This window comes from Xenopus laevis, chromosome 7S (genome assembly GCF_017654675.1).
Source record: "Xenopus laevis strain J_2021 chromosome 7S, Xenopus_laevis_v10.1, whole genome shotgun sequence".
Lineage (NCBI taxonomy): Eukaryota > Metazoa > Chordata > Amphibia > Anura > Pipidae > Xenopus > Xenopus laevis.
Window position 1 is genome coordinate 33,491,964 of NC_054384.1, and position 22,441 is coordinate 33,514,404.

Consider the following 22,441-nt stretch of genomic DNA (forward strand, 5'->3'; position numbering starts at 1 on the left):
TTTCCCCAGAATTCCAGACATAATAATGGGCATCTGCTTTGGTAAATTGTGTGCCAGTTGTAGTTGTGTTTTTCGTTGGCAATGCCTGTGTTTTTCCTTGGTATTGTCTGTACTCGGCACCAAAAACAACATTAATGGGCAATTCACTAGGTTCAGTTCAGTGTATCTTCAGTAATGCCTTGCCATGGTATTTGTCTGTGTGCCTTATATTTTTCTCACCTTTGCACACAGTTCATAAAAGCAGGTTAAAGAGATGCATTGGCATTAGGCACAAGTGGCAAACAGTGTGTCTATGTAGGTGCAAATACATTTGTGATTAGCATTTGATTGCACTTGAATTCATAAATGAGCTGTGCTGTCCATTGGCCCATTTTTACTCATCCATTTCTAGAAAGAAAACATAAAAATATATATTGTGCACTTGAATAAAAACATAACTGTTAGGCATATGGCACATGGGCTTTATGACCACCACTGCTATTGATCACTTATATACTTTTAAATCCAGTCTAGATTCTCTCTTTTATGAAGGCTAACTCCTTCTGCTAGTTTTATACAGACTGTACAGTCTGAAGTTAAAAGGCTGTTCTGTTTGGAATAACTTGAATCGGTTGAGTGGTTTGCAGACACTGCTATTCTTGGTAAAGCTGTTTATGGCTTTTCACAGAGGTGAGTTTTGTACAAACACTTGACAATCAACATAACTCCGAAAATATCCAGGATGGTTAACCAGACCTTTCATCTACCATAGAAGAGTGTATGTGATAGGGAAAAACACTGCAGAATATGCAAAACTGTATAAATAAAAAATAGTGTTAATAAATATTTTTTTACATGATAACCCATGGCATTATGTTTTTGCAACACTTCGAGAAAATTAAAACAAAGCAATCTCCCATATTATAAACTCTTTTGCCTTTCAGTACACTGAGCCATGACCTAAATAGGTGGAAATGTTTTTCTGGTCCAGTAGCTATGCATTGTGCCTGTTTCTCTCGTTTACCACAAAATGCTGAGAGGATATGTGTGAAGTAAAATTTTGTGCACAGGGAAGAGATAGGGAGAAGGGTCTTCAGTTTTAGTTTTGTTGGCCATACATATAGCAATATAGATTATAATTATCCTTTATGCTATTAGTTCTTGCCACTTGCTCTCACCACCATGATACTTCTGTATTGTTGTATAGCTATATGATAGTTTTAACACAGTAATTTTTAGTTTCTTCGTTTTGACTGGAGGCTTGGGGATTTTTTGCCAGTTGGTTAGGCTCTTCCTTTTCAAGGTCTGTCGGGCACCTCTTGAACTTTTTATTTTTTTACTTGTGCACTGGGTGTGTTAAATTGAGCATGCTCAAGCTTCAATTAAAACATATCAATGGGAAATTCTTGAAATAGAGTATAACTTCCAACTTTGTCATGACATATTCTTAGGCTTCAGTTAATATTTTTTACTGAAGAAGTAGCGTGGCTTTTCATTCATTCCTCAAAACAAATACAAGCTGTTTTCATTTTGACTTTTCTAATATTCTGTTGCATTTAATGTCTGTTTTCTGTCAATTTAGACGCAGGGACCTTTGTGCTCAACTTCGTCAGTGGCAGCTGAAAGTTATTGAAAATGTTAAGAGAGGGCAGCACAAGAAGTCTCTAGACAAACTCTTCCAGGGCTTCAAACCAGCTGTAGAGGCATGCTACTTCAACTAGGAAGAAGCATATCCCATCCCTGGCATCACCTACTGCAGTACAGACAAGAAAAACTCCTTTTGCTGGCTCAAGGCATTTCAGCAGAGAAGCTGCCGACTTCAGTGTACTGATGCAGTATGTGAAGGTGGGCGAGGGCAGGGACATGAAAGTTGTCACCTCTTTAGAGACAGATCACACCCATGCTCACAAGAGATGTCTGTGCGTCCCAAAGAACTTGTAGGTAAAAGAAAGGTGACCTCAGAAGTTCCACAAAGGGTTTTGAGAAGACTTTCTACAGAAGGAGGAGAAAAGACTGTATATAAATCCACAGTAAACAAAGGAAAAATTACAGCAAGTAAGTGTGTTGCCAGCAAGCATAGTGGCAAACGTCGAATGAGTAGCGAAGACAGCTCACTGGAGCCAGATATGGCTGAAATGAGTCTGGATGACAGCAGCTTGGCGCTTGGGGCTGAAGCTTGTAACACTTTTAGCTTTGTAGAATCTCCTCTTAGCAGAAAATACCAGGACAACTTTGAAGATGAAGGTGGGGTATATTATTCTGAAGGTCTTGAACCAGTGGTTGGTGTAAGTGGAACAATATCAAAGGCTGATTCTGATCGAATTGGGGAATCTGCTGCTGCTAGTGGAGAAGAAGATCTGATATCTGCAGATGAGGGAAAAAGTATCAAACCTGAAGAGATGGGTGAGGATGGAGCTGTGGGAGGGGGTAAAGGAGAAAGCAAAGATGCTGAAGAGGGGGATGTGAAAGAGAAGGGAGAGGAAGAAGATGACTACCAAGCATACTACCCAAGTCATCAAGAGGCAGCAAAGAATGAAGATGAGAAAGGAGATGAAGGACTGGATGAAGAACAAGACATATTTGCTGGATTAAAACCTCTGGAGCAAGAGAATCGAATGGAGGTAATTGAGCCTCTTTGTGATTTTCTTGTAGAGACCACAGTGCAAACAGTGTAATACTGAAGCAGATCAGTGTTTAAACCTAATTTGTTACAGGCATTACCATTCAATTCAGGGCAGGAGGCATTGTTGGCTTTGGCCAAAAAATAAAGGAGGAAAAAGTAATAAATTCTCACTTCCCCAAGTAATCTTGCACATTGACTATTTCTCTACCCAATATATATATATATATATATATATATATATATATATATATATATATATATATATATATATATATATATATATATATATATATATATATATATATATATATATATATATATATATATATATATAGTGCGCACACCCACCTCTATTTGGCTTATTTATTGGAGTAAGAGGGCCATGCAGCTCCTCCAATAGGACACGGCTCTATTGGCCAAAGTGGGTCTGACAGCTCCTCTGATTGGACACGGCTCTATAGGTATAATAGTGTGGTTTTTTTCTGGCACGGTGATAGTATTTTCTGACTAAATACTTACCTTTTATTATGCACCTACGCTACTTCTTTTAACTTGCTGTACCATCCCACACTGTTTGTCCTCCCCCCTTTACTTCCCTGCACCTCACGATTTTACGTGCACACTTTACATTGATTGACAGCTAGCATGGTTGCCTAGCAACAACTCTTGGCGCCATTTCCTTAGACGTGGGTTTAAATTCTGTGGAATTATGGGTTTTCTGAATGTTTGTTTGTATACTCCTGACGAAGATCCCTGTGGGGGATCGAAACGTTGAGTCTTAATATATATATATATATATGTATATGTGTATATATATATATATATATATATATATATATATATATATATATATATATAAAAAATGTTTGCATATATATCAAATGTAGAGGCCTTTCTAACAGAAGGTTTGTATGGTCTTTTCCCGTTTGTAGGTAAAATTGGCATATCAAGAGTCAGAAATTGTGTCTTTACTAAAAAAGATCCCATTGGACTGCAATGAAATGAATACTATCCGTGGTCGAGCAAAGGATTTACGAGATGGGACTTTGTGCGATTACAGACCTGTTCTCCCTCTTATGCTTGCCAGTTTTATTTTTGATGTGTTGTGCACCCCAGGTGAGGATTGTGTGTTTTTACCAAGCTTGATGTTTCTGTGTGTTTGTATGTACTGCATGACAAAAAAAGTCAAATTTCTGTCATTAAAGAGAAACAGAATTAAAGCTTAGTAGAAGTAGGCTAAAAATGTTGCATGTTATGTTTTGGGATTTTATACCAAAACATAACGTGCATAAGACGCCCTCTCGTAGCTCCCCATCTTATTTCCTGCTGATTCACTGCACATGCCCTGTGCTCCTGTAACTTACCTGAGCATAGGGACCTACTCACCATGTATATAGAATAAAAATCACAATTCAAGGCTGAGGTCAGAGGCGGAAGTCGGCCCAAATGCCTACTTTCACATTTGCGGGTCGACCTCCGCTCCACTGTTCAGTTTGGTGAATTTCCCCTTTTATATTATTTCATTTTAAGCTTAAATAGTAATGCTTCAATTTCTCCTCACATAAGACATCTAGTATTTATGGACTATGCCAAAAGTTGAATGTTTCTTACTTTAACCTCTGTCCTAAATAAAGTGTGTTAGCATTCCCCCTAAACTTTGCTTGTTGTAAGCATGCGCATAACATTTATTAATTCCACACTTTCTCACACACATCTCCCATGTCGCACATTATTTCTGCTGAACACAGAGGGGCCTTTTATAGCTTCAGTGGTGTAAACTTGAACCTAGCAAATACAGGATTACATACATTTTAATGAGTATTGAGTCTTGTTGCTCTAGTTCTAAACCTGGCTCTATATAGTGCAATGGTTTTTCTTTGTACTGATTTGGATGATTATGATCCAAACTATTTAATGTAATGATCCAAGCTAGGCATTTTGATTAGCTGATTAAATGGCTTCCTAACACAACCAAGCACACATGCTGTTTATGGGGACAAACCTCACATGGTCAGAATGCTCTGGCATATTTGTGTCATTTGCAGGATGTTGGCTTTACACAGTGGAAAACCTCTTTGTCTAGACTTTCGTCATATATTTGATGTTCTATAAATCAGTTCTGTTCATGAAAAATGTGGCAATACAACAAATCGATGTCTAACCATGTCTAGCAATGTCCCATTAATTTCTTTTATTTTCTCTCTTACAGTGGTTTCCCCTACAGGCTCCCGTCCCCCGAGTCGTAATCGCAACAATGAGATGCCGGGAGATGAAGAGCTTGGCTTTGAGGCAGCTGTAGCTGCATTAGGTAGGCAATGAGTAGCTTTGTGTCTGAGGATGATCAATCTGTGGCTAATTGTGAAACTGACCACTTACAGTTTTTGAGCAGTTTGATGCATTATATCAGGCAAGTGTTGGCCTATCACTGCTCAGCTTTCTTCAGAGAATCCTTCTCTGTTGGTCATCTTCAGTCTTTAAGTACTATATCCCTTATCAGCCATTTACAGTTGTGTATAAAATAATAGCAGTCTGACATCACTAACCTGATTAATCACTGTTTTGGTAGAAATTATATTTCTCCAGTCGGCTTGAGGGACAACAGTGGGGTATAGCTGGTACCACTGGGGCAGGACACAACTATAGATAATAAAATTGCCGGCTTTTGTAAGAGTGTGGTCGGAAGTGCGCAACCAGGAAGTGCTCCTACCTCGCGTGTATAACCGGAGCCAAATAAATAATGTTTTTTTTTTTTTTAAAAGGTAAGTTTTATTTCTTTTTGAGACACAGAACATACATACATAACAGACAGTCAAGCAGACTGGTTCATACAAGGTATAGTTTAGCATACAAGTTGACTCCAAGCATAATAAAATAATCATCGCTATGAGATAAAGAAGGACTTCTGGGATAACCGAACACCTGATTGACCTTACGGGCAATACAGGATGAGTTGAACCACCACCATTACGACCCATACGGTCTGCGCAACTACTGTTCAGTCAGGGGGGTTCGGATCTATGTCAGCCCATGAGCCCCATATGTTGTCAAATTTCGTGGGCATGCCCCTGGACTCATAGGTAAGTTTATAAAGGGGTAGTACATTGTTAACCAGTTGCACCCATGCTCTAAGAGAAGGTGATAGGTTGCCCATCCAGTGCATTGCAATGGTTTTCTTTGCGTAAAAAAGGAGGATACGATAGGCAATTCTGGGGTATTTGGCTGGGACCAGTTCTTCCTAGACCCCCAACAGACAAACGGACAGGGTGATAACCCTCGGGAAATCAAGGTTATCTGCTAGATAATTAACCACTCGCGTCCAGAAGTTCAAAATATATCGGCATTCCCATAGTAGGTGGAAGAAGTCCGCGCCTGGTTGCTGACACCTAGGACAATTGTCAAGGGGGATTCGGCCCATTTGTTTAAGACGTACGGGGGTTATATACACATGGTGTATAATTTTATACTGTATCAATTTATCCTTAAGATAGATAAGACCGGAGTACACATTATCTATCGCCTCCTCCCAGTCCTCCTGTGTAAGACCTGTAATTTTATTTTAATTTTAAGTCCACCACTCTTGAGAATAAATAATGTTTGAGTCGGTTTTGCCGAATAGCTGCCCCTTCTGCCCCTGTCTCTCCTGACTCTGCTCCCACTAAGAGCCTACCCCTGTGTGCCATGACTGACACCTTCACCGCTGCTAGCAGAGGAGAGATGGGAGGGGGGAAGGAGGAATGAAGACAGAGGTGCTGCGTAGCAGAGTAACCCCTCCTCTGCTGAAGGCAGGGTAAAATGTAAGGATAAGCCTACTGCACTACTCACGTGTCGCAGTCCTTTCAGGCTTTATACAAGTCATCCGGCCCGTCAATTCCACCGCCTGTGGGGGGAATGTATGATAAGACTGGGTGGTTGGAGGTACACACACTCCTATTAACTCCGGAGACAGTCCCACGTTGGGAGATGATCCTAAGAGACCAGCTACCCAGTGTAGTGGTCCTTGGTCAATCCTGTGATAAGAATTGTAGAAAAAATAATAGCAGAAAAAATTTCTAGAGGACACAACAAAAAACTGAACGGCAACTCCACCTGCTGGGGGGTATAGCTGGCAGGGGAGGAGCTAGTTTTATTTTATCTATTGTTGTGTCCTGCCCCAGTGGTACCAGCTATACCCCACTGTTCCTGTATCCCCCAAGCGACTGAAGAGAAAGAGATTTAACGGTGAGTACACAAAATCTCCTTTTTTATATGGCAAATAATTTACTAGTAGGTAATAAAAAAAACCAACAGACCCAACAGTAACGCCATACATGCTGCTGATTCTGTATAATTGAATCATTAATTGAGGCTTGTTCCAAATAATAACAGTGTGGAGTTCAATTAGTGAGGTCATTCATTCTGTGAAAAACAGCTGTCAGTTACAGCCCTTATTTAATGAAGGAAGGCAGCAAATGTTGTGCATGCTGGTTATAGTGCATTTCTCTCTGAAAGTCTAAGTAAAATGGGGCGTTCCAGACATTGTTCAGAAGAACAGTGTACTTTGATTAAAATGTTTATTGGAGAGGGAAAAACATATAAAGAAGTGCAGAAAATAGGCTGCTCAGCTAAAATTATCTCAAATGCTTTAAAATGGCAACCAAAACCTGAAAGACATGGAAGAAAACTGAAAGCTAACATTCAAATGGATAGAAGAATAGCTTAAATGGCAAAGAAGCCAATGATCAGCTCCAGGAAGATTAAAGTACTGTTACAATTAGAATTAGACACCTATGTCAAGCCAAGCTATTGGCAAGAAGCCCTGCAATGTCCCATTGTTGAAAAAAAGATGTACCGAAGAGGTTACAATTGGACAAAGAACACATTGACTGGTCTAATGAGAAATGGAGCAACATTTTGTGGACTGATGAAAGCAAGATTGTTCTTTTTGGGTTTAGGGGCCGCAGACAGTTTTGCACACAACCCCTAAACACTGAATTCAAGCTACAGTACAGTGTGAAGACAGTGAAGCATGGTGGCACAAGCATCATGATATGGTACTTGAAGAGATCATGTTGTCTTATGCCAAAGAGAAAATGCCCTTGAAATTGGTGTTTCAACAAGACAACAACCCCAAATACACCAGTAAACAAGAAACATCTTGGTTCCAGACCAACAAGATTGACTTTATGGAGTGACCAACCAGATTCGGCTCTTAAAGTACCAGCCGCCTCTGGTACCTAGTGGGGCGCTGCCACCTGAGGCGACAGTCTCAAGTTGCCTCATTGGCGAAGCGCCCCTGCTTAATCCAATAGAAAACTTGTAGGGTCACATGAAAAATGCTGTTTCTGAGACAAAACCAAGAAATGCAGAAGAATTGTGGAATGTAACAGGTGCCAGAAGTTGGTGGACTCCATAAAACACAGATGTGCAGCAGTTCTCAGAAACACTGATTATACAACTAAATATTAGTTCAGTAATTCAAAGGAAAGCAAAAGTTTGAAATATTTTTTGGTTAGTATTTAAAAGTTTTCAGTAAATCAGTCTAATATTCCCTTGTTTTCACTTTCTGTAAAGGAATAACACAAATGTGATAAATTTTCTTCATGTTTTGATACAGAATAGAATGTGCAGTGTTCCCAATGCATTTGTGTGTTTGGAAATAAAAGCTATTACATTATTAGGACCTAGAAACTAGAAAATCATGTCAACATGATATCAACCCAATAAGCTGCTTTTGATTCCAATTAGGATTAATTATATGGTAGTTTGGCTCAAGTACAAGGTACAGTTTTATTACTACTGAGTACAAGAATTATTTTATTATAATGGAGTCTATGGGAGACCGCCTTTCTGTAATTTGGAGCATTCTGGATAACGGGTTTTTTGAATAATGGATCCCATATCTGTATAAGGATTTTGAGCTTTATTTACTTTTCAAACACACTGCTATTATTCTGAACACAACTCTATCTGGTTATGTCCAATATTCTTATGGTTCTTGTAAACAGAAAGAGAAATATTGGTGAAAAATATGAATAAAACTTTACGAGTTTCTCTCTTGGGCACATTATGTTCATTAATTTGAGATGGAATTCCCATATTACTCTGACTTTCAGTATTCATCAATTTTTCAGCAAGTGTTTATAAATACAATGAATACAGAATGGGCAATCCATAAGGTTTAGAATCACCAGGAATATTAGTCTTCCAGAGAATCAATCCTGCACTGGATAATTTAGGCTTAACTTTTACCCTTAATAAAAAGTACTTTTTACACTAAGGGGTTATTTACTAAACTCTGAATGCAAAAATCACAAAAAATGAGTGATTTTTTTTTTTTTATAAGATCAGACTAAAAAATCATGAATCTTTTGGTATTTATTAAACCCAGAGGATGGAAACGTCTGAATCTGAAAATCCCACATCTCAGACCTGTCAAGGTTGCATATAAGTCAGTGGGAGAAGTCTCAATGATTTTTTTGATGTGCGCTGGGTGTCGTGCAATACCCCAAAGTTTTCTGAGTTTTTGGGTGAAAATTCCAAAAAAATTGTGAAAAAACGTCCGAAAAACCCGAAAAATCAGATTTTTTTTCCCCCGCAAATTTTTGGGAAAATGTAATAATAAATAAGCGTAAAAAACCTGAGCAGATTTGATCAGACTTTGTAGCAGAAAATATTGAGATAAATTTGGACTCTGATAAATAACCCCCTAACAGATCCGTGTGCTTATTATTGTTCAAGCACGAAGTCTGCATTTTGGCAGGGGTTAGTTAAATACAAAAGAAGAAAGCAATGGCACTCACAGCATATTCAAGCAGGATAAACCTTGCGTATGTTTATTTGCACACGATTTGCATCGTGTGCAAATAAACATACGCAAGGTTTATCCTGCTTGAATATGCTGTGAGTGCCATTGCTTTCTTCTTTTGTTGATTGAGGAGGGTGCCGATCCTTCCAAGCAACTGAGCACCTGGCGGAGCTTTTAAGGCCTGGGTGTGCGAGTTTTGCCATTATCTTTTAGTTAAATACAAAGCACATTTATCTAATCCCTAATAAATAGCCTCTTAATAGGGCAAATGCATGGGGACATTTAAAGGCAGACCATGTGCAGCCACTGATTTGCAAATTCAATTCTTGGCCCCTCCATCATCACATGAAGGATTACACTGCATAGTAGTGGCAGCACTTACAGATACTTGCTGGGAAAAATGACGCCATGTATGCAAAAAATGTCATCCTTTGCTCTGCTTATTTTGCACTTAGCACCATTTAGTAAATAGGCCAGGTAGACCATTCACCTTTTTTTCTAGAGCCATGTTACTTCTGATTTGCTAACTACCACAATGGTTCTATGACCAAACAAATACAAGAGGTCCTCTGCACTCAACCCATTGACAATATATTTAAGACAGAGACATTTTGTGCATACTGCTACTGAAAAATGCCTTACCCTTTAAACAAAAGGATTGTCCATATATTGCAATATATGACCAAACAACCAGACTGCCCACTACCTTACTGCATCTCGTTCTGACACTTACCACTGTTTAAAACATATAAGGAAACGAAGCTGGAACCAAGCAACATGTCTGTTTTGAGTCCTTTATTCACACGTTCTTACTAATGATTAAATCACTGTCCCAGTTCAATTTTTTTAACGGACTGAAACTAGTTTTCTTGCAGTATTTCCCTGTTTTTTGAACCATCCATTCTTATTGACTGAATAAATTGAAAGTGTACTGTATGAGTGGCCATGTTAGAGTCCTGCCGGGTCCATATTTTTGAAACCCATACTGTACCCGCAACACTAATTTGAACCACATGTTCCCGCTACCTGACCTGCAATAGGCCAACTAACTTTCCGACCTGGGGACATGCAAAACTGGAAGTGACGTCACTCCAGCGCCAAATCTTTACAAAAATGAAAAAAGCTGACAGAACCACAAGGGGTGGGAGGGGTCAAGCCCACACCTTTGTTGGGTACCCAGCTGGGTTTCCTGCAGACTGCCTGAACGGCCAAGGAATCGGGGACTTTTTGCCCAAAACCCAACCAAGTTGTAGATATTCCGCTGGTGCCCGACCCGATGTAGGACATGTGTATGATAAATTCTGCAGAAGTGAAGCCAAGCTGTGATTCTTCTTAATTTCCTTATCTGAACCATGAGCTCAGCAAGATGGTTCATCAAAATATCAAACTCAACGGGATCACATGATGGCTTGTCAAATGAGCCCCTGACCTGACATACATGCCCAAACTGTCTGATCAAATTTTTTTTTTTGGACCTTTCGCAACTGTCATTGGCCAGTATATGGTATTAAAGGAATGTCACTTAATATCAATAGAATACAGCTGTAGTCTTATTGTTTTTTGCTATGTACTTAGGGATGAAAACAACAGTCAGTGAAGCGGAACATCCTTTGCTTTGTGAAGGCACAAGAAGAGAGAAGGGAGATTTGGCACTAGCCTTGATGATTACCTATAAGGACGATCAGTCAAAATTAAAAAAGGTATGCTAATTGTCTCAGTGAGCCATTATCATGGATGCCCTGTTCAAGCAAGAAGCAGCCATGCGTATTGAGATGTATTGAGAGATTGAGAAAACATTTCTTATGGTTTGGTTTCTGCTCTTTTGTCTAGATTTTGGACAAGCTGTTAGACCGAGAAAGTCAGACTCATAAACCACAGACCTTAAGTTCCTTCTACTCTTCCAGTAAACCTGCAGCAGCCAATCAAAAATCCCCATCCAAACATGCCTCTCAGTCTAGTGCATCCATCCTTATATCAGGTACCCCACCAGCTCATCAGCAGCAAGGAGTAGCCAATACAGTCCATGGAGGCCTGGGGGAAAACCTTCCAGAAAAGAGCACACAGGGTAACTTTGATACTTAAACATCTGACTTTATTAAAAGGAAGTTGATTTAATATTCTGTTTTAGCATTTGGAGCATTCTGATAATCTATGATTGTGCCGTTTACAGATAGCTCCCAGAAATCAACTGGGGAGCCATCAGGGGAAGCACATGTGTATAAACAGGAGGGAAAAGTCCCAAGCCGTCTTGCTTTGGGGAACCGAGGAGGTTACAATGGGAGATGCTGGGGTTCACCAGTGCGTCAAAAGAAGAAGCATACAGGTAACTAAGAGAAAATAAAGGCCAATCTGGAACATTTTTTTCAGAGTTTCACACTTTCACAGATGTAAGGTTCCTGTTTGTTCTCTGTTAGAAGTAGGGATGCACCGAATCCAGGCTTTGGCCGAATACTTCTGCCCTTCCATAGTTACATAGTTAAATTGGGTTGAAAAAAGACAAAGTCCATCATGTTCAACCCCTCCAAATGAAAACCCAGCATCGATACACACACCCCTCCCTACTTTTAATTAAATTCTATATACCCATACCTATACTAACTATAGAGCTTAGTATCACAATAGCCTTTGATATTATGTCTGTCCAAGAAATCATCCAAGCCATTCTTAAAGGCATTAACTGAATCAGCCATCACAACATCACCCGGCAGTGCATTCCACAACCTCACTGTCCTGACTGTGAAGAACCCCCTACGTTGCTTCAAATGAAAGTTCTTTTCTTCTAGTCTAAAGGGGTGGCCTCCGGTACACCCCCTTTGTAATCCGTATGCTTGACAAAGGGGGCAGACCTGAGTGCCTTGAGGTTTTTTCTACATCTCTGGTACAGTGATCCACTTTATGGGTAAAAAGGTCCGAACCAAATCCTAATTTGAATATGCAAATTAGGGGTGGGGAGGGACATTGCATGACTTTTTTTCACCAAACGAGGTAAAAAAATGTTTTCCCCTTCCCACCCCTAATTTGCATATGCAAATTCATATTTAGTTCAGTATTCGGTCTAATCTTTGGAAATGTGGAATATGAGAGCTAAAAGATGCAGGACACAGTGGGCCCATATTCTTACTGCTTTCCTATGGCAGGTGTTGAGTACAGGGATGCATATGGCCAACATCCGCTGCTCTAATTTTATGGATTTAACAACTGGGACCCTGTATTTTTTTTGGTGATAATGTGAGATTGAGCAGCTGGTTTAAACCATTGCCAGCCCCGCACCCTTTATTTCATTTACTCCCTAATTATTTTATGGGGCAGAGTACTGGCACATTTTTTTTATGATTCTGCCTTCAACTCAACTGACTGTCAACTTAGTAAAATCGATGTTATCATTTCTAACTGCTGGTACCACAAACCTCTTCTTAGTTTAGGTCAGAAATAGACACCACTATTAGACATTTATTTAGTATGATTTTAATTAACAGCACTGTAAATGCAATAGTATATCAATTGTGAGTAAAAGTATTTTATTTGCAATGAATGCAATGCATTAGTAGGTATTCACTGCCCTCTAGTGGTCTTTCACTGTGTCAGATAAATGAGATCTATGCATGTAGTACACATGTATATATATAATGTATTGATTATTTTACATTTACAGGCATGGCTAGTATTGATAGCAGTGCCCCAGAAACAACATCAGACAGTTCCCCAACCCTCAGCCGTCGTCCTTTGCGTGGTGGTTGGGGAGCTACACCGTGGGGGAGAGGCCAAGATAGTGACAGTATCAGCAGCTCCTCTAGTGAATCTTTGGGATCATCATCTTCCAGTGGCAGCAGGAGAACCAGTGGGGGAGTTCGAGCCAAGACTGTTGAAGTGGGCCGGTAAGGGAAATCCATGCAGCTTTTACTTATTGTCATCCTGGTTTTATTCAGACTTCAGTAATAATACTTTTCTCTGAACAGATACAAGGGCCGTCGCCTGGAAAGCCATGCACCCCATGTTCCTAACCAACCTTCTGAAGCCGCTGCTCACTTCTATTTTGAGCTGGCTAAAACTGTCCTCATTAAAGCTGGAGGAAACAGCAGCACCTCCATCTTCACCCATCCGTCATCCAGCGGTGGACATCAAGGGCCCCACCGCAACCTGCACCTCTGTGCCTTTGAAATAGGCCTCTATGCTTTGGGGCTGCACAATTTTGTTTCTCCAAACTGGCTGTCTAGGACTTATTCCTCCCATGTTTCCTGGATAACAGGTAAGTTGACTGGGTGTGGAATCTTTTCTTGTAAAAATTGCACAACTTTGGCTTAAAGGTAACGGATCTTTCTGGAATTTGGATTTTCATACCTTAAGAAAATCGGGTAAACAATAAATAAACCCAATAGTCTGGTTCTGCTTCCAATAAGGTTTAATTCTATCTTAGTTGTGTTCAAGTACAAGGTACTGTTTTATTATTACAGAGAAAAAGGAAATCATTTTTAAAAATTTGGATTATCTGGATAAAAGTCTATGGGAGACAAGCTTTCTGTAATTCAGAGCTTTCTGAATAATGGGTTTCCAGATAACGGATCCCATACCTGTAGTACCATATGGTTTGTCTGTTCTGGTACCTGACTGAGCAGTGACTTCTCTCGATACTATTTTTAAAATATTTTCTTTTCCCTTTCAGATCATTTCATGTTGATGGGGGAGGGGGGGGGGTTAGAAAAAAATAAGGAGGATTATGGAAACAAGACAGGGAAGACCAAGGAACAGGAACAAAGTCAGACATTCACTCAGTGGGGTATATTAATCAAAATGTGAAGTTAAAGGCGTACAGTATTCATCAAAGGGTTAACTTTCACTTTCACCCTTTGATAAATACTCTTTTAACCAAAATTTAATAAAGAGGCCCACATAACACAGAAACCCCTAATATACCCATCACAATTACCTGTTTCTTCAAAAAGTATGACTGAATGGCATTTTCTATGCTGAAATCCAGCTGTTTAACATTTCTTCTCTTTCTGCATCATTTGAAATCCTGGCAGAGAAGGAGGGACTAAACACTGATGTTACAACTACTCCACAGCTTACAGACAGCATTCAGGAACTACATAACCCACAATGCATTGCACTGTAATGTTCCTTTCCTTATTGAAATCACGTGTGCAGGGAATTGTGGGGTTTGGAGGATGCAGGCTAAGGACAGCTGGCTGCTGATACAAAGTAACAGTAGTCAGCCAGGTCAGCAAAGTATTCAGATCAGCAGAAGAGCAGGGAACTGTCAGAACCATTAAAAATCATGAAAAGTCTGCATATTTTTTAATTGACGTATATTGCAAATTTCCTTGAAATTATGTTTACTTTTCAAAAAGCTTAAGTTAGGTTTTTGTAGAGTCCCCTTTAAATATCCCATAGAAATAAATGTAGAGAGGCGGTATTTCACTCTAGCGGACGTTGGTGATCTCTAACTTCACTCTTTGATAAATATACCCCAGTATTTCTATTAGAAAAAAATGAAAATATTAAAGGGTGGCAAACCGTTTTTGAGTATTTCTGATCTAATGGAAATAGTGCCATAAATAATTCTGGGGAACTAGTACCATTTTCTAGCCTATGTAGCCTAACTATATCTGCTTATTGTCTGTAGGATAACATGATGTTGGAAAAGGCCTGTGTGGCTGTAGAAGATGCTGCCAAGGGAGGAGGCGTTTATCCTGAGGTCTTGTTTGAAGTGGCCCATCAGTGGTATTGGCTGTATGAGCAGATGGTTGGTGGGACTCCTGTGCCGAGAGAGGGGGCTACTGGCTGCAGTACTGGAGGGGCTCGGCAGTCTGTGGACTTTCAGACAACAGGATCATCCAGGAAACATCCACTGTGACTGTTGCAACAGCGGTGACTGCAGCAACTGTTGTGTTAGTGATATCAGTAGGCTCTACAATATATCAGCAACATACAGCAATGGCTCATGCACATACACAGGGTCTCCACCCTTACACCACTCTTCAAACACATATACCATCTGTCTGTAACCCACAGTACATTGGTATTCCTCACCAGCAACTCCCACAACCAGCTCTCCTTCCAGTCACAGGGGCTCTATACACCCAGGTAAGACTTCATAATAAATGGGAGTTTGATTCATTTGTAACTCCAATCATTCCAGTATTTGGTTTCTAATGTTCGCCTATATCTAATATTTGCCAATATATAATGTGCCTGTGTATGTACTTAGATTTTCTGCAAATGCAATTATAATTTATTCCCTATTAGTGGAATTTATTTTGTTCCCATTTTTCTTCAAGGTTGCCCACTTAACCAGCACTCATAGTATAATACTACCAGTAATTTCCATTAATTCCCAAAATGCCCTGTTTTACTCCTTTCCTAATTTATTTAATCAGGGAATAAAAGTCATGTCTGCCCCAGCAGTCTCTGCTAGCTCCGAGAAAGTCACATCACAGCTCTATCTAAATCTACATCTCAATTACGAGATTCGCCTTGGAACAGTAAATAAGATATTTAGCTTCCCTCGAGTCTGATTCACATCCCAACCCAGTGATTCCGGTGCCACCAGGTGTCACTGTTAGATCGAACTCTGTTTTCTATTTGCCTGCAGTAAATTGGCTTAGATAGGGGGAAAAAGAATGTTACTGTGGCAACTACAGTTTCCAATCCACTCCAGTCTCATTTAGAGAAGTTTGAAGGGTAGAAAGTGTGCCTTGATGATTAATACTGCTATACAAGTGCGAGGTTAAACCTCAAACAGTAATGCAGCTCAGTGATTTATCTCCCCCCTCCAATCAAAAGTCACAGAGCCCTTTTGCTGCTGCTTCTGCCTTATTGTCTCATTTAGCAGCCGTGGGATGATTTATACATTCTTCTATTATTGATATCCAGGTACTGAGACATAAAGCCAGACTGGGGTTTGGTGAGGTCCTTCTGCAGACATACTGGTAAATACCTCTTGTAGTTCACCTGATAAGAAGGGTTTAGGGCTGAGTGATGCTCCCCTTGCAGTTGTTGCATTCTCTGTTTCTAGTAGGGAATGTTCATAGTGGAACAACATTTCCAGCCATCCAAGGGTCAACCATGACAACACTACGCACCCAGCCTGCATCTCTAGTCACGCCAGGCTTCCCTGCAGAAGATGAACAGCACAGCCAGCCTGTAAGCCCCCAAGGTTTGCATTACCTGCATTCAGCTTATAGCGTAGGTAAGTCAACTGTGGACTAAAGATGCATTGCCATTCATTGCAGGTATTGATATTTATCCTGTCAAGGGAGGCTGATGATGTTAAAGGAACAGTTCATTGTAAAAATAAAAACAGGGTAACTAGACATCCTGTCACTCCAACCTTTATACATTACAGTTTTGTCTAACTAACTATATTAGAAATATTTTTTATTTTGCACATGCTATCTATTTACCCTGAACTGTTCCTTTAAGTTCCCTCCTGCAGCCACTGCTACCTTGATAATAACAGCCCCTAGCTCCGTGATTTCAGAGGAAAGGCCCCATAGGATGGATCATTCCTTTCTGCCACTAAAATGGTACCAGATCAGTCTGTTAGAATTATCCAGTATAATGTCAGATATTAATTACTGAAGATTGACAACTAAAACTGTATTTTGTTTTTTAATTTCCTGATTGGCTGTGAGCACTGTGTGTGGCAGTCTGGACCGACTAGACTCAGTGGAACCCATACAATAGTTTCATCTTTATTCACATCCAGCCCTCATGTCTCACTGACCGTGTTTATCTGAATATATCCCACTGCACTAATGTTTCTATCAGTATTACCCCTGCACTTACTGATCTGCTTATGTTGCATTGTGGGTAAAATCTTTCCTCAGCTAACTGAAGCTTTCATTTCACTGCACATTAAACTGCATTTCTCTGTGTCATATCCTGTTGCCATTTGGTTTGTCTTCAGGGATGCTGGCTCTGGAGATGCTGGGCAGGAGAGCCCACAATGACCACCCTAACAACTTCTCCAGAAGCCATCCATACACAGAAGATGTCAAATGGTTACTAGGTTTAGCTGCCAAGTTAGGTAAGAAATATCATGTTCCGTGGAACATTAGGAGAAATCCACTCTTGGAGAATGGTCTGGCATTCTGGGAAATGTTAATGTTTGTCTATTAACCCCTAGTGACCAGGAGTCTCTCATCTGTGGTGTCTAGTAAAGTCTACCTGCTGATTGGGCGCTGTGGATTACTAGACCCGGCCTATTCCTTAAAGCTGCAGGAGTCCTAACCGATAGGGTGTTCTGCTGTATCCTATGAAATGGATTGGCCTCATGGGCAGGGCTGCCATCAGAAATTACGGGGCCCCGCACAACAACATTTTCTGAGCCTCCCTCACTACCCATCCCCCACCCACCAGTTCTAAGGCCACCCAGGCACAAGTGATAAAACATTAAAGCCCCCCTACAAGTTAAAGAAAAGAAAAAAAATCCCACCCACCAAAAAACTTTGGTGGCCATGGACACCCTACAAATTATTAAAACATTAGTGTCTGGGCCCCTACAAGGCCAGGGCCCCTATAAATTATATTAAACAATTGGTGGCCAGGGTCCCTACAAGTTATAAAAAAAATTGGTGGCCAGGGCCCCTACAAGTAATAAAAATGAATTGGTGGCCAGGGCCCCTGCAAGTTATAAAGAAAATTAGTGGCCAGGGCCTCTACAAGTAATAATAAAAATAATGGTGGCCAGGGTCCCTACAAGTTATAAAGAAAATTGGTGGCCTGGGCCCCTACAAGTAATAAAAAAATTGGTGGCCAGGGCCCCTACAAGTAATATAAAAAGTTGTGGCCAGGGCCCCTATAAGTTATATTAAACAATTAGTGTCCGTGGCCCCTATAAGTTATATTAAACAATTGGTGGCCAGGGCCATTATAAGTTAAATTAAACAAATAGTGGCCATGGCCTCTATAAGTTATATTAATATTGTACAAGTAATAAACAAAAATTGACGACCAGGGCCCCTACAAGTAATAAAACAAATTGGTGGTCAGGGCCCCTACAAGTAATATAAAAAGTTGGTGGCCATGGCCCCTATAAGTTGTATTAAACAGTTGGTAGCCAAGGCCCATATAAGTTATATTAAACAGTTGGTGGCCAGGGCCCCTGTAAATTCTATTAAACAATTGGTGGCCAGGGCCCTATTAGTTACCACTCTGACGGCACTGCTCATGGGTGAGACTCTGTATTGTGTGATAAAATTATCAACACTATTGTGGATCTGGAATGAGCTCCCTCACATTTCTTTTTGGAAATAATACCATAATAGGGTTTTACTTCCCCTTTAAAGTGCATAGTATGAGACATTTGCTCTTTCTGCTTCTCCACATTGGACTTTATTAATGTCGTATGCCGAGAGTATAGCGAATGCCACGCTTCTCACATTGCACAAGCCACTTTACTATAATGAGACTTAAGTTTATGGATCCTCTGCCTCTGACCTTTCCCTGAATGTCTGCGCTTGATAGTGACGATTTGTTCATTGCAATTCAATAGCCACAACAGTGACTTCATTGTCTTTAACACTTGGGAGCCTATTATTGGTTACAGGGAAACTGGTTACAGGGGGATCATTTCTTCTTGTGTTCTTTTCTATAAACAGAGACATAGAATATCTGAGAGCAACAAAGTCTCCTATCAGTAGCTGCATTGTGACAGTTACTACCTAAATGTCATCTTCCCTTCAGATCAGAGGGATTCTGATAATAGTATTGATGACGATATGTTTTTTGTTTTTTTACTGCAAGGTGTCAACTATGTGCATCAGTTCTCTGTTGGGGCAGCTAAGGGTGTTCTGAGTCCATTTGTTCTACAGGAGATCATCATGGAGGCTCTACAGAGCCTGTCTATTGACCTAGTTTGAATTTTTATACTGAACAAATTATTTAAAGGAACAGTAACACCAAAAAAGAAGGTGTTTTTAAGTAATGGAAATATAACATAGTATCACACTGCACTGGTAAAACTGGTGTTTTTACTTCAGAAATACAACTATAGTTTATATAAACAAGCTGCTGTGTAGCCATGGGGGCAGCCATTAAAAACTGGTACAGGAGAAAAGGCACAGGATACTCAGCAGATAATAGATAAGCTCTATATTATGCAATGGGATTCTTCAGAACTGATCTGTTATCTACTGTATATCTTGTGCTTGATTGGCTGCCCCCGTGGCTACACAGCAGTTTGATTAACTAAATTATATTTGTATTTCTGAAGCAAACACATCAGTTTTACCATTGTGGGTCAATAGTGCATTATATTCTCAATCTTTTTTTTTGCTGTTACTGTTCATATAAAGAGAACAGTTTCCATTTTCTTATTTGTGTATCAATAATTCACACGATTTTAAGGATTTTAAGGATTCAAATTCAGTTTGTGCATTTCACTAGCACACCTCCCCCCCCCTTCCTTCCTGTTGGACGGATTGTTTTATGAAGGTTATTATTATACTCACATCTGTGTTATCAGGTGTTTATAAAAACAGTGCATTTGCACAGAGTAACTAACCTGACACCCGCAGAATAATGGAAACAGATACATTTGGGCATCAGTTATGCTAACTTATCTGCTGTGACCCCAGCATTAGGCCAACTCACCAGCCTGTGTGTTCTATGGCTACAGTTTCATTTGAATCTTGACCCAAGTCCACCAGATCCAACACTAGCAAACACGAATGCTCAGAATAACAAATACAGAGATATCCTGGGATCAGTAATTCTGACATTGTCCCTGGCACAATAATGTATCAAATATGTATTATTCCTTTACAGAAAGTGAAGAAAAGATAATATTCCGCTGTTCCGCAAAATAACAGTGTCTGTATTCTTCTTTACACACTCAAACATTCTCTGTATAAACTGAAAAATTTTACATGGCGTCGACCAGCTTCTGGCACCTGTTACATTCCACAATTCTTCTGCATTTCTTGGTTTTGCCTCAGAAACAGCATTTTTTATGTCACCCCACAGGTTTTCTATTGGATTAAAGGAGAACTAAACCTCCTACAGCTAAAAGCCCCAATTCGCCTTCTCACTGGCCTCCCTCCCCACAAAATTTTCAAAAAGAATACGTGCCCCCATCCAGGAACAATGACCTAAATTTGCAGAGCTCAGGGGCGTCATGTTCGAACGATTCCGAATATTCGTAACGTGATCGGCAGCACTTTAGCCGTTGGCGCATGCACAGTTGGAGTCAGAGAGCTCAGAAAATTACTGAAACCATAGAAGAGGATCCAGAAGATATTGAAGCAACAGAACATGTCACCCCTGAGCTCCGCTGCACTACTCTGCAAAGTTAGGTTAGTGTTGCTGGATGGGGCACATATTCTTGTTGAACACTGTGGTGAGGAAGCAGGAAGGGGGCCAGTGGAGAAGATGAATAGGGGCTTTTACCTGTAGGGGGGGGGGTTTAGTTCTCCTTTAAAGTCCGGGGATTGGGCTGGCCACGCCATAATGTCAATATTGTTAGTCTGGAACCAAGATGTCGCTGATTTACTGGTGTGTTTGGGGTCATTGTCTTGTTGAAAGCCCATTTTAAGGACATTTCCTCTTTGGCATAAGGCAACTTGACCATTTGAAGTATTTTAATGTATTGAAACTGATCCATGATCCCTGGTATGTGATAAATAGGCCCAACACCTTAGTATGAGAAACATCCCCATATCATGATGCTTGTGTCACCATGTTTCACTGTTGTCACAATGTAATGTGACTTGAATTCAGTGTTTGGGGGTCGTCTGATAAACTGTCTGTGGCCCCTAGACCCAAAAAGAACAATCTTGTATCATTTGTTTAACATGAAAATCAAATAAAATATTTTCAAAAAAAAAAAGAACAATCTTGCTTTCATTAGTTCACAAAATGTTGCACCATTTCTCTTTAGGCCAGTCAGTGTTGTTTTAGCAAAAAACCTCTCCAGCACTTTGGCCGGGATCAGCGGGCCTCCATACATGCACAGATAATCACACTATTGAAGCTTCTTACAATCCTACCTGTGCATGTATGGCCATCTCTATCCTGTGCTTTAGAAGGGTTTTGCTGATTCAGGAGCAGCCAGTCAGATTTGCTATTATTTGGCACCACAACTCATTTGCTAAACAAACTTCCCTTGAAGAATCCAACGGTAATTGTCTTGTTTTACTTTTCAGTACATCCACCACAGACTCATCCACCTCACCCCGGCTGACAACGATGATTTTGTAAACGACATCCGTAGTGCCAGAAGTGCATTCTGTCTCACGCCTTTAGGAGCAATGCAGTTCAACGACATCCTACAGAATCTGAAACGTAACAGGCAGACCAAGGAGCTGTGGCAAAGGGTTTCCTTAGAAATGGCAACTTTTTCTCCTTGATGATACAGGCACAAGTTGATTAGTAACCATGGAGACTCTTGGGGGGGGGATACAGGCTCCTCAAAGGGAATAGGACACTACAAATCATCCAGTTTGGGACTGGACTAAACATCTTAGGCAGAAATTTATTGCAGGAGGCCAGCAATGTTACGTTAGAGGGTTAGCTCCTGTCATAGCAACCAGCTGTGGGGTTCACATCTCCAACCCCACAACAACCGTAAAATATTTGTACATTGGCTTTCTTTCTCTTTTCTAATATATAGTTTTTTTTTTATATTAGGAAAAAGTATGACACAGGAAAGTTTACAGGAAACAATACCAAGGAAAAAGGCATATTAGTATCAACTGGCATTCAATTGACCATGCATCTAAAATAAAACATCATTTTGTGTTCAATGAATGTGACTCAAAATTAGTGTTGCTATTATTGCATATGATATAGCTAGTATTGATGCTGATGTGGCCCCTCCGCAACCATTTTGAGATTAGAGAGCAGAGAAGAAGTCCAGAACCTGTGAGTGGTTAATTAGGTCCAAGGGGAGGAAAGCTTAAGGAAACTTAGCAGTCCAAACTCACTGTCCAAAGTCGCCATATTTGTATATATTTGAGCAGCTGACCTTTTCTGTCCAGTGCTGCCCTCTCCATAGCTGCCATATTGTCCAAGGCAGTCTGCCATTCCTTGAAGGACATGGGGGGGCAATCCTT

General features: G+C 40.3%; 1 protein-coding gene across 1 annotated transcript; it reads left to right on the forward strand.

Annotated features, from left to right (window-relative positions):
- The first annotated feature begins 975 nt into the window (after positions 1 to 975).
- Positions 976 to 22,136, forward strand: LOC108697214 (zinc finger SWIM domain-containing protein 8). The gene is given in 17 exon segments (XM_041570604.1): positions 976 to 1,031; positions 1,562 to 2,627; positions 3,535 to 3,718; positions 4,812 to 4,910; positions 10,962 to 11,086; positions 11,217 to 11,451; positions 11,557 to 11,709; positions 13,039 to 13,261; positions 13,343 to 13,632; positions 14,047 to 14,160; positions 14,587 to 14,642; positions 15,010 to 15,193; positions 15,196 to 15,470; positions 16,260 to 16,315; positions 16,402 to 16,575; positions 17,296 to 17,415; positions 21,533 to 22,136. Coding segments are annotated over 15 exon segments (3,132 nt in total). The 3' UTR covers positions 16,418 to 16,575; positions 17,296 to 17,415; positions 21,533 to 22,136.
- The last annotated feature ends 305 nt before the right edge of the window (positions 22,137 to 22,441 follow it).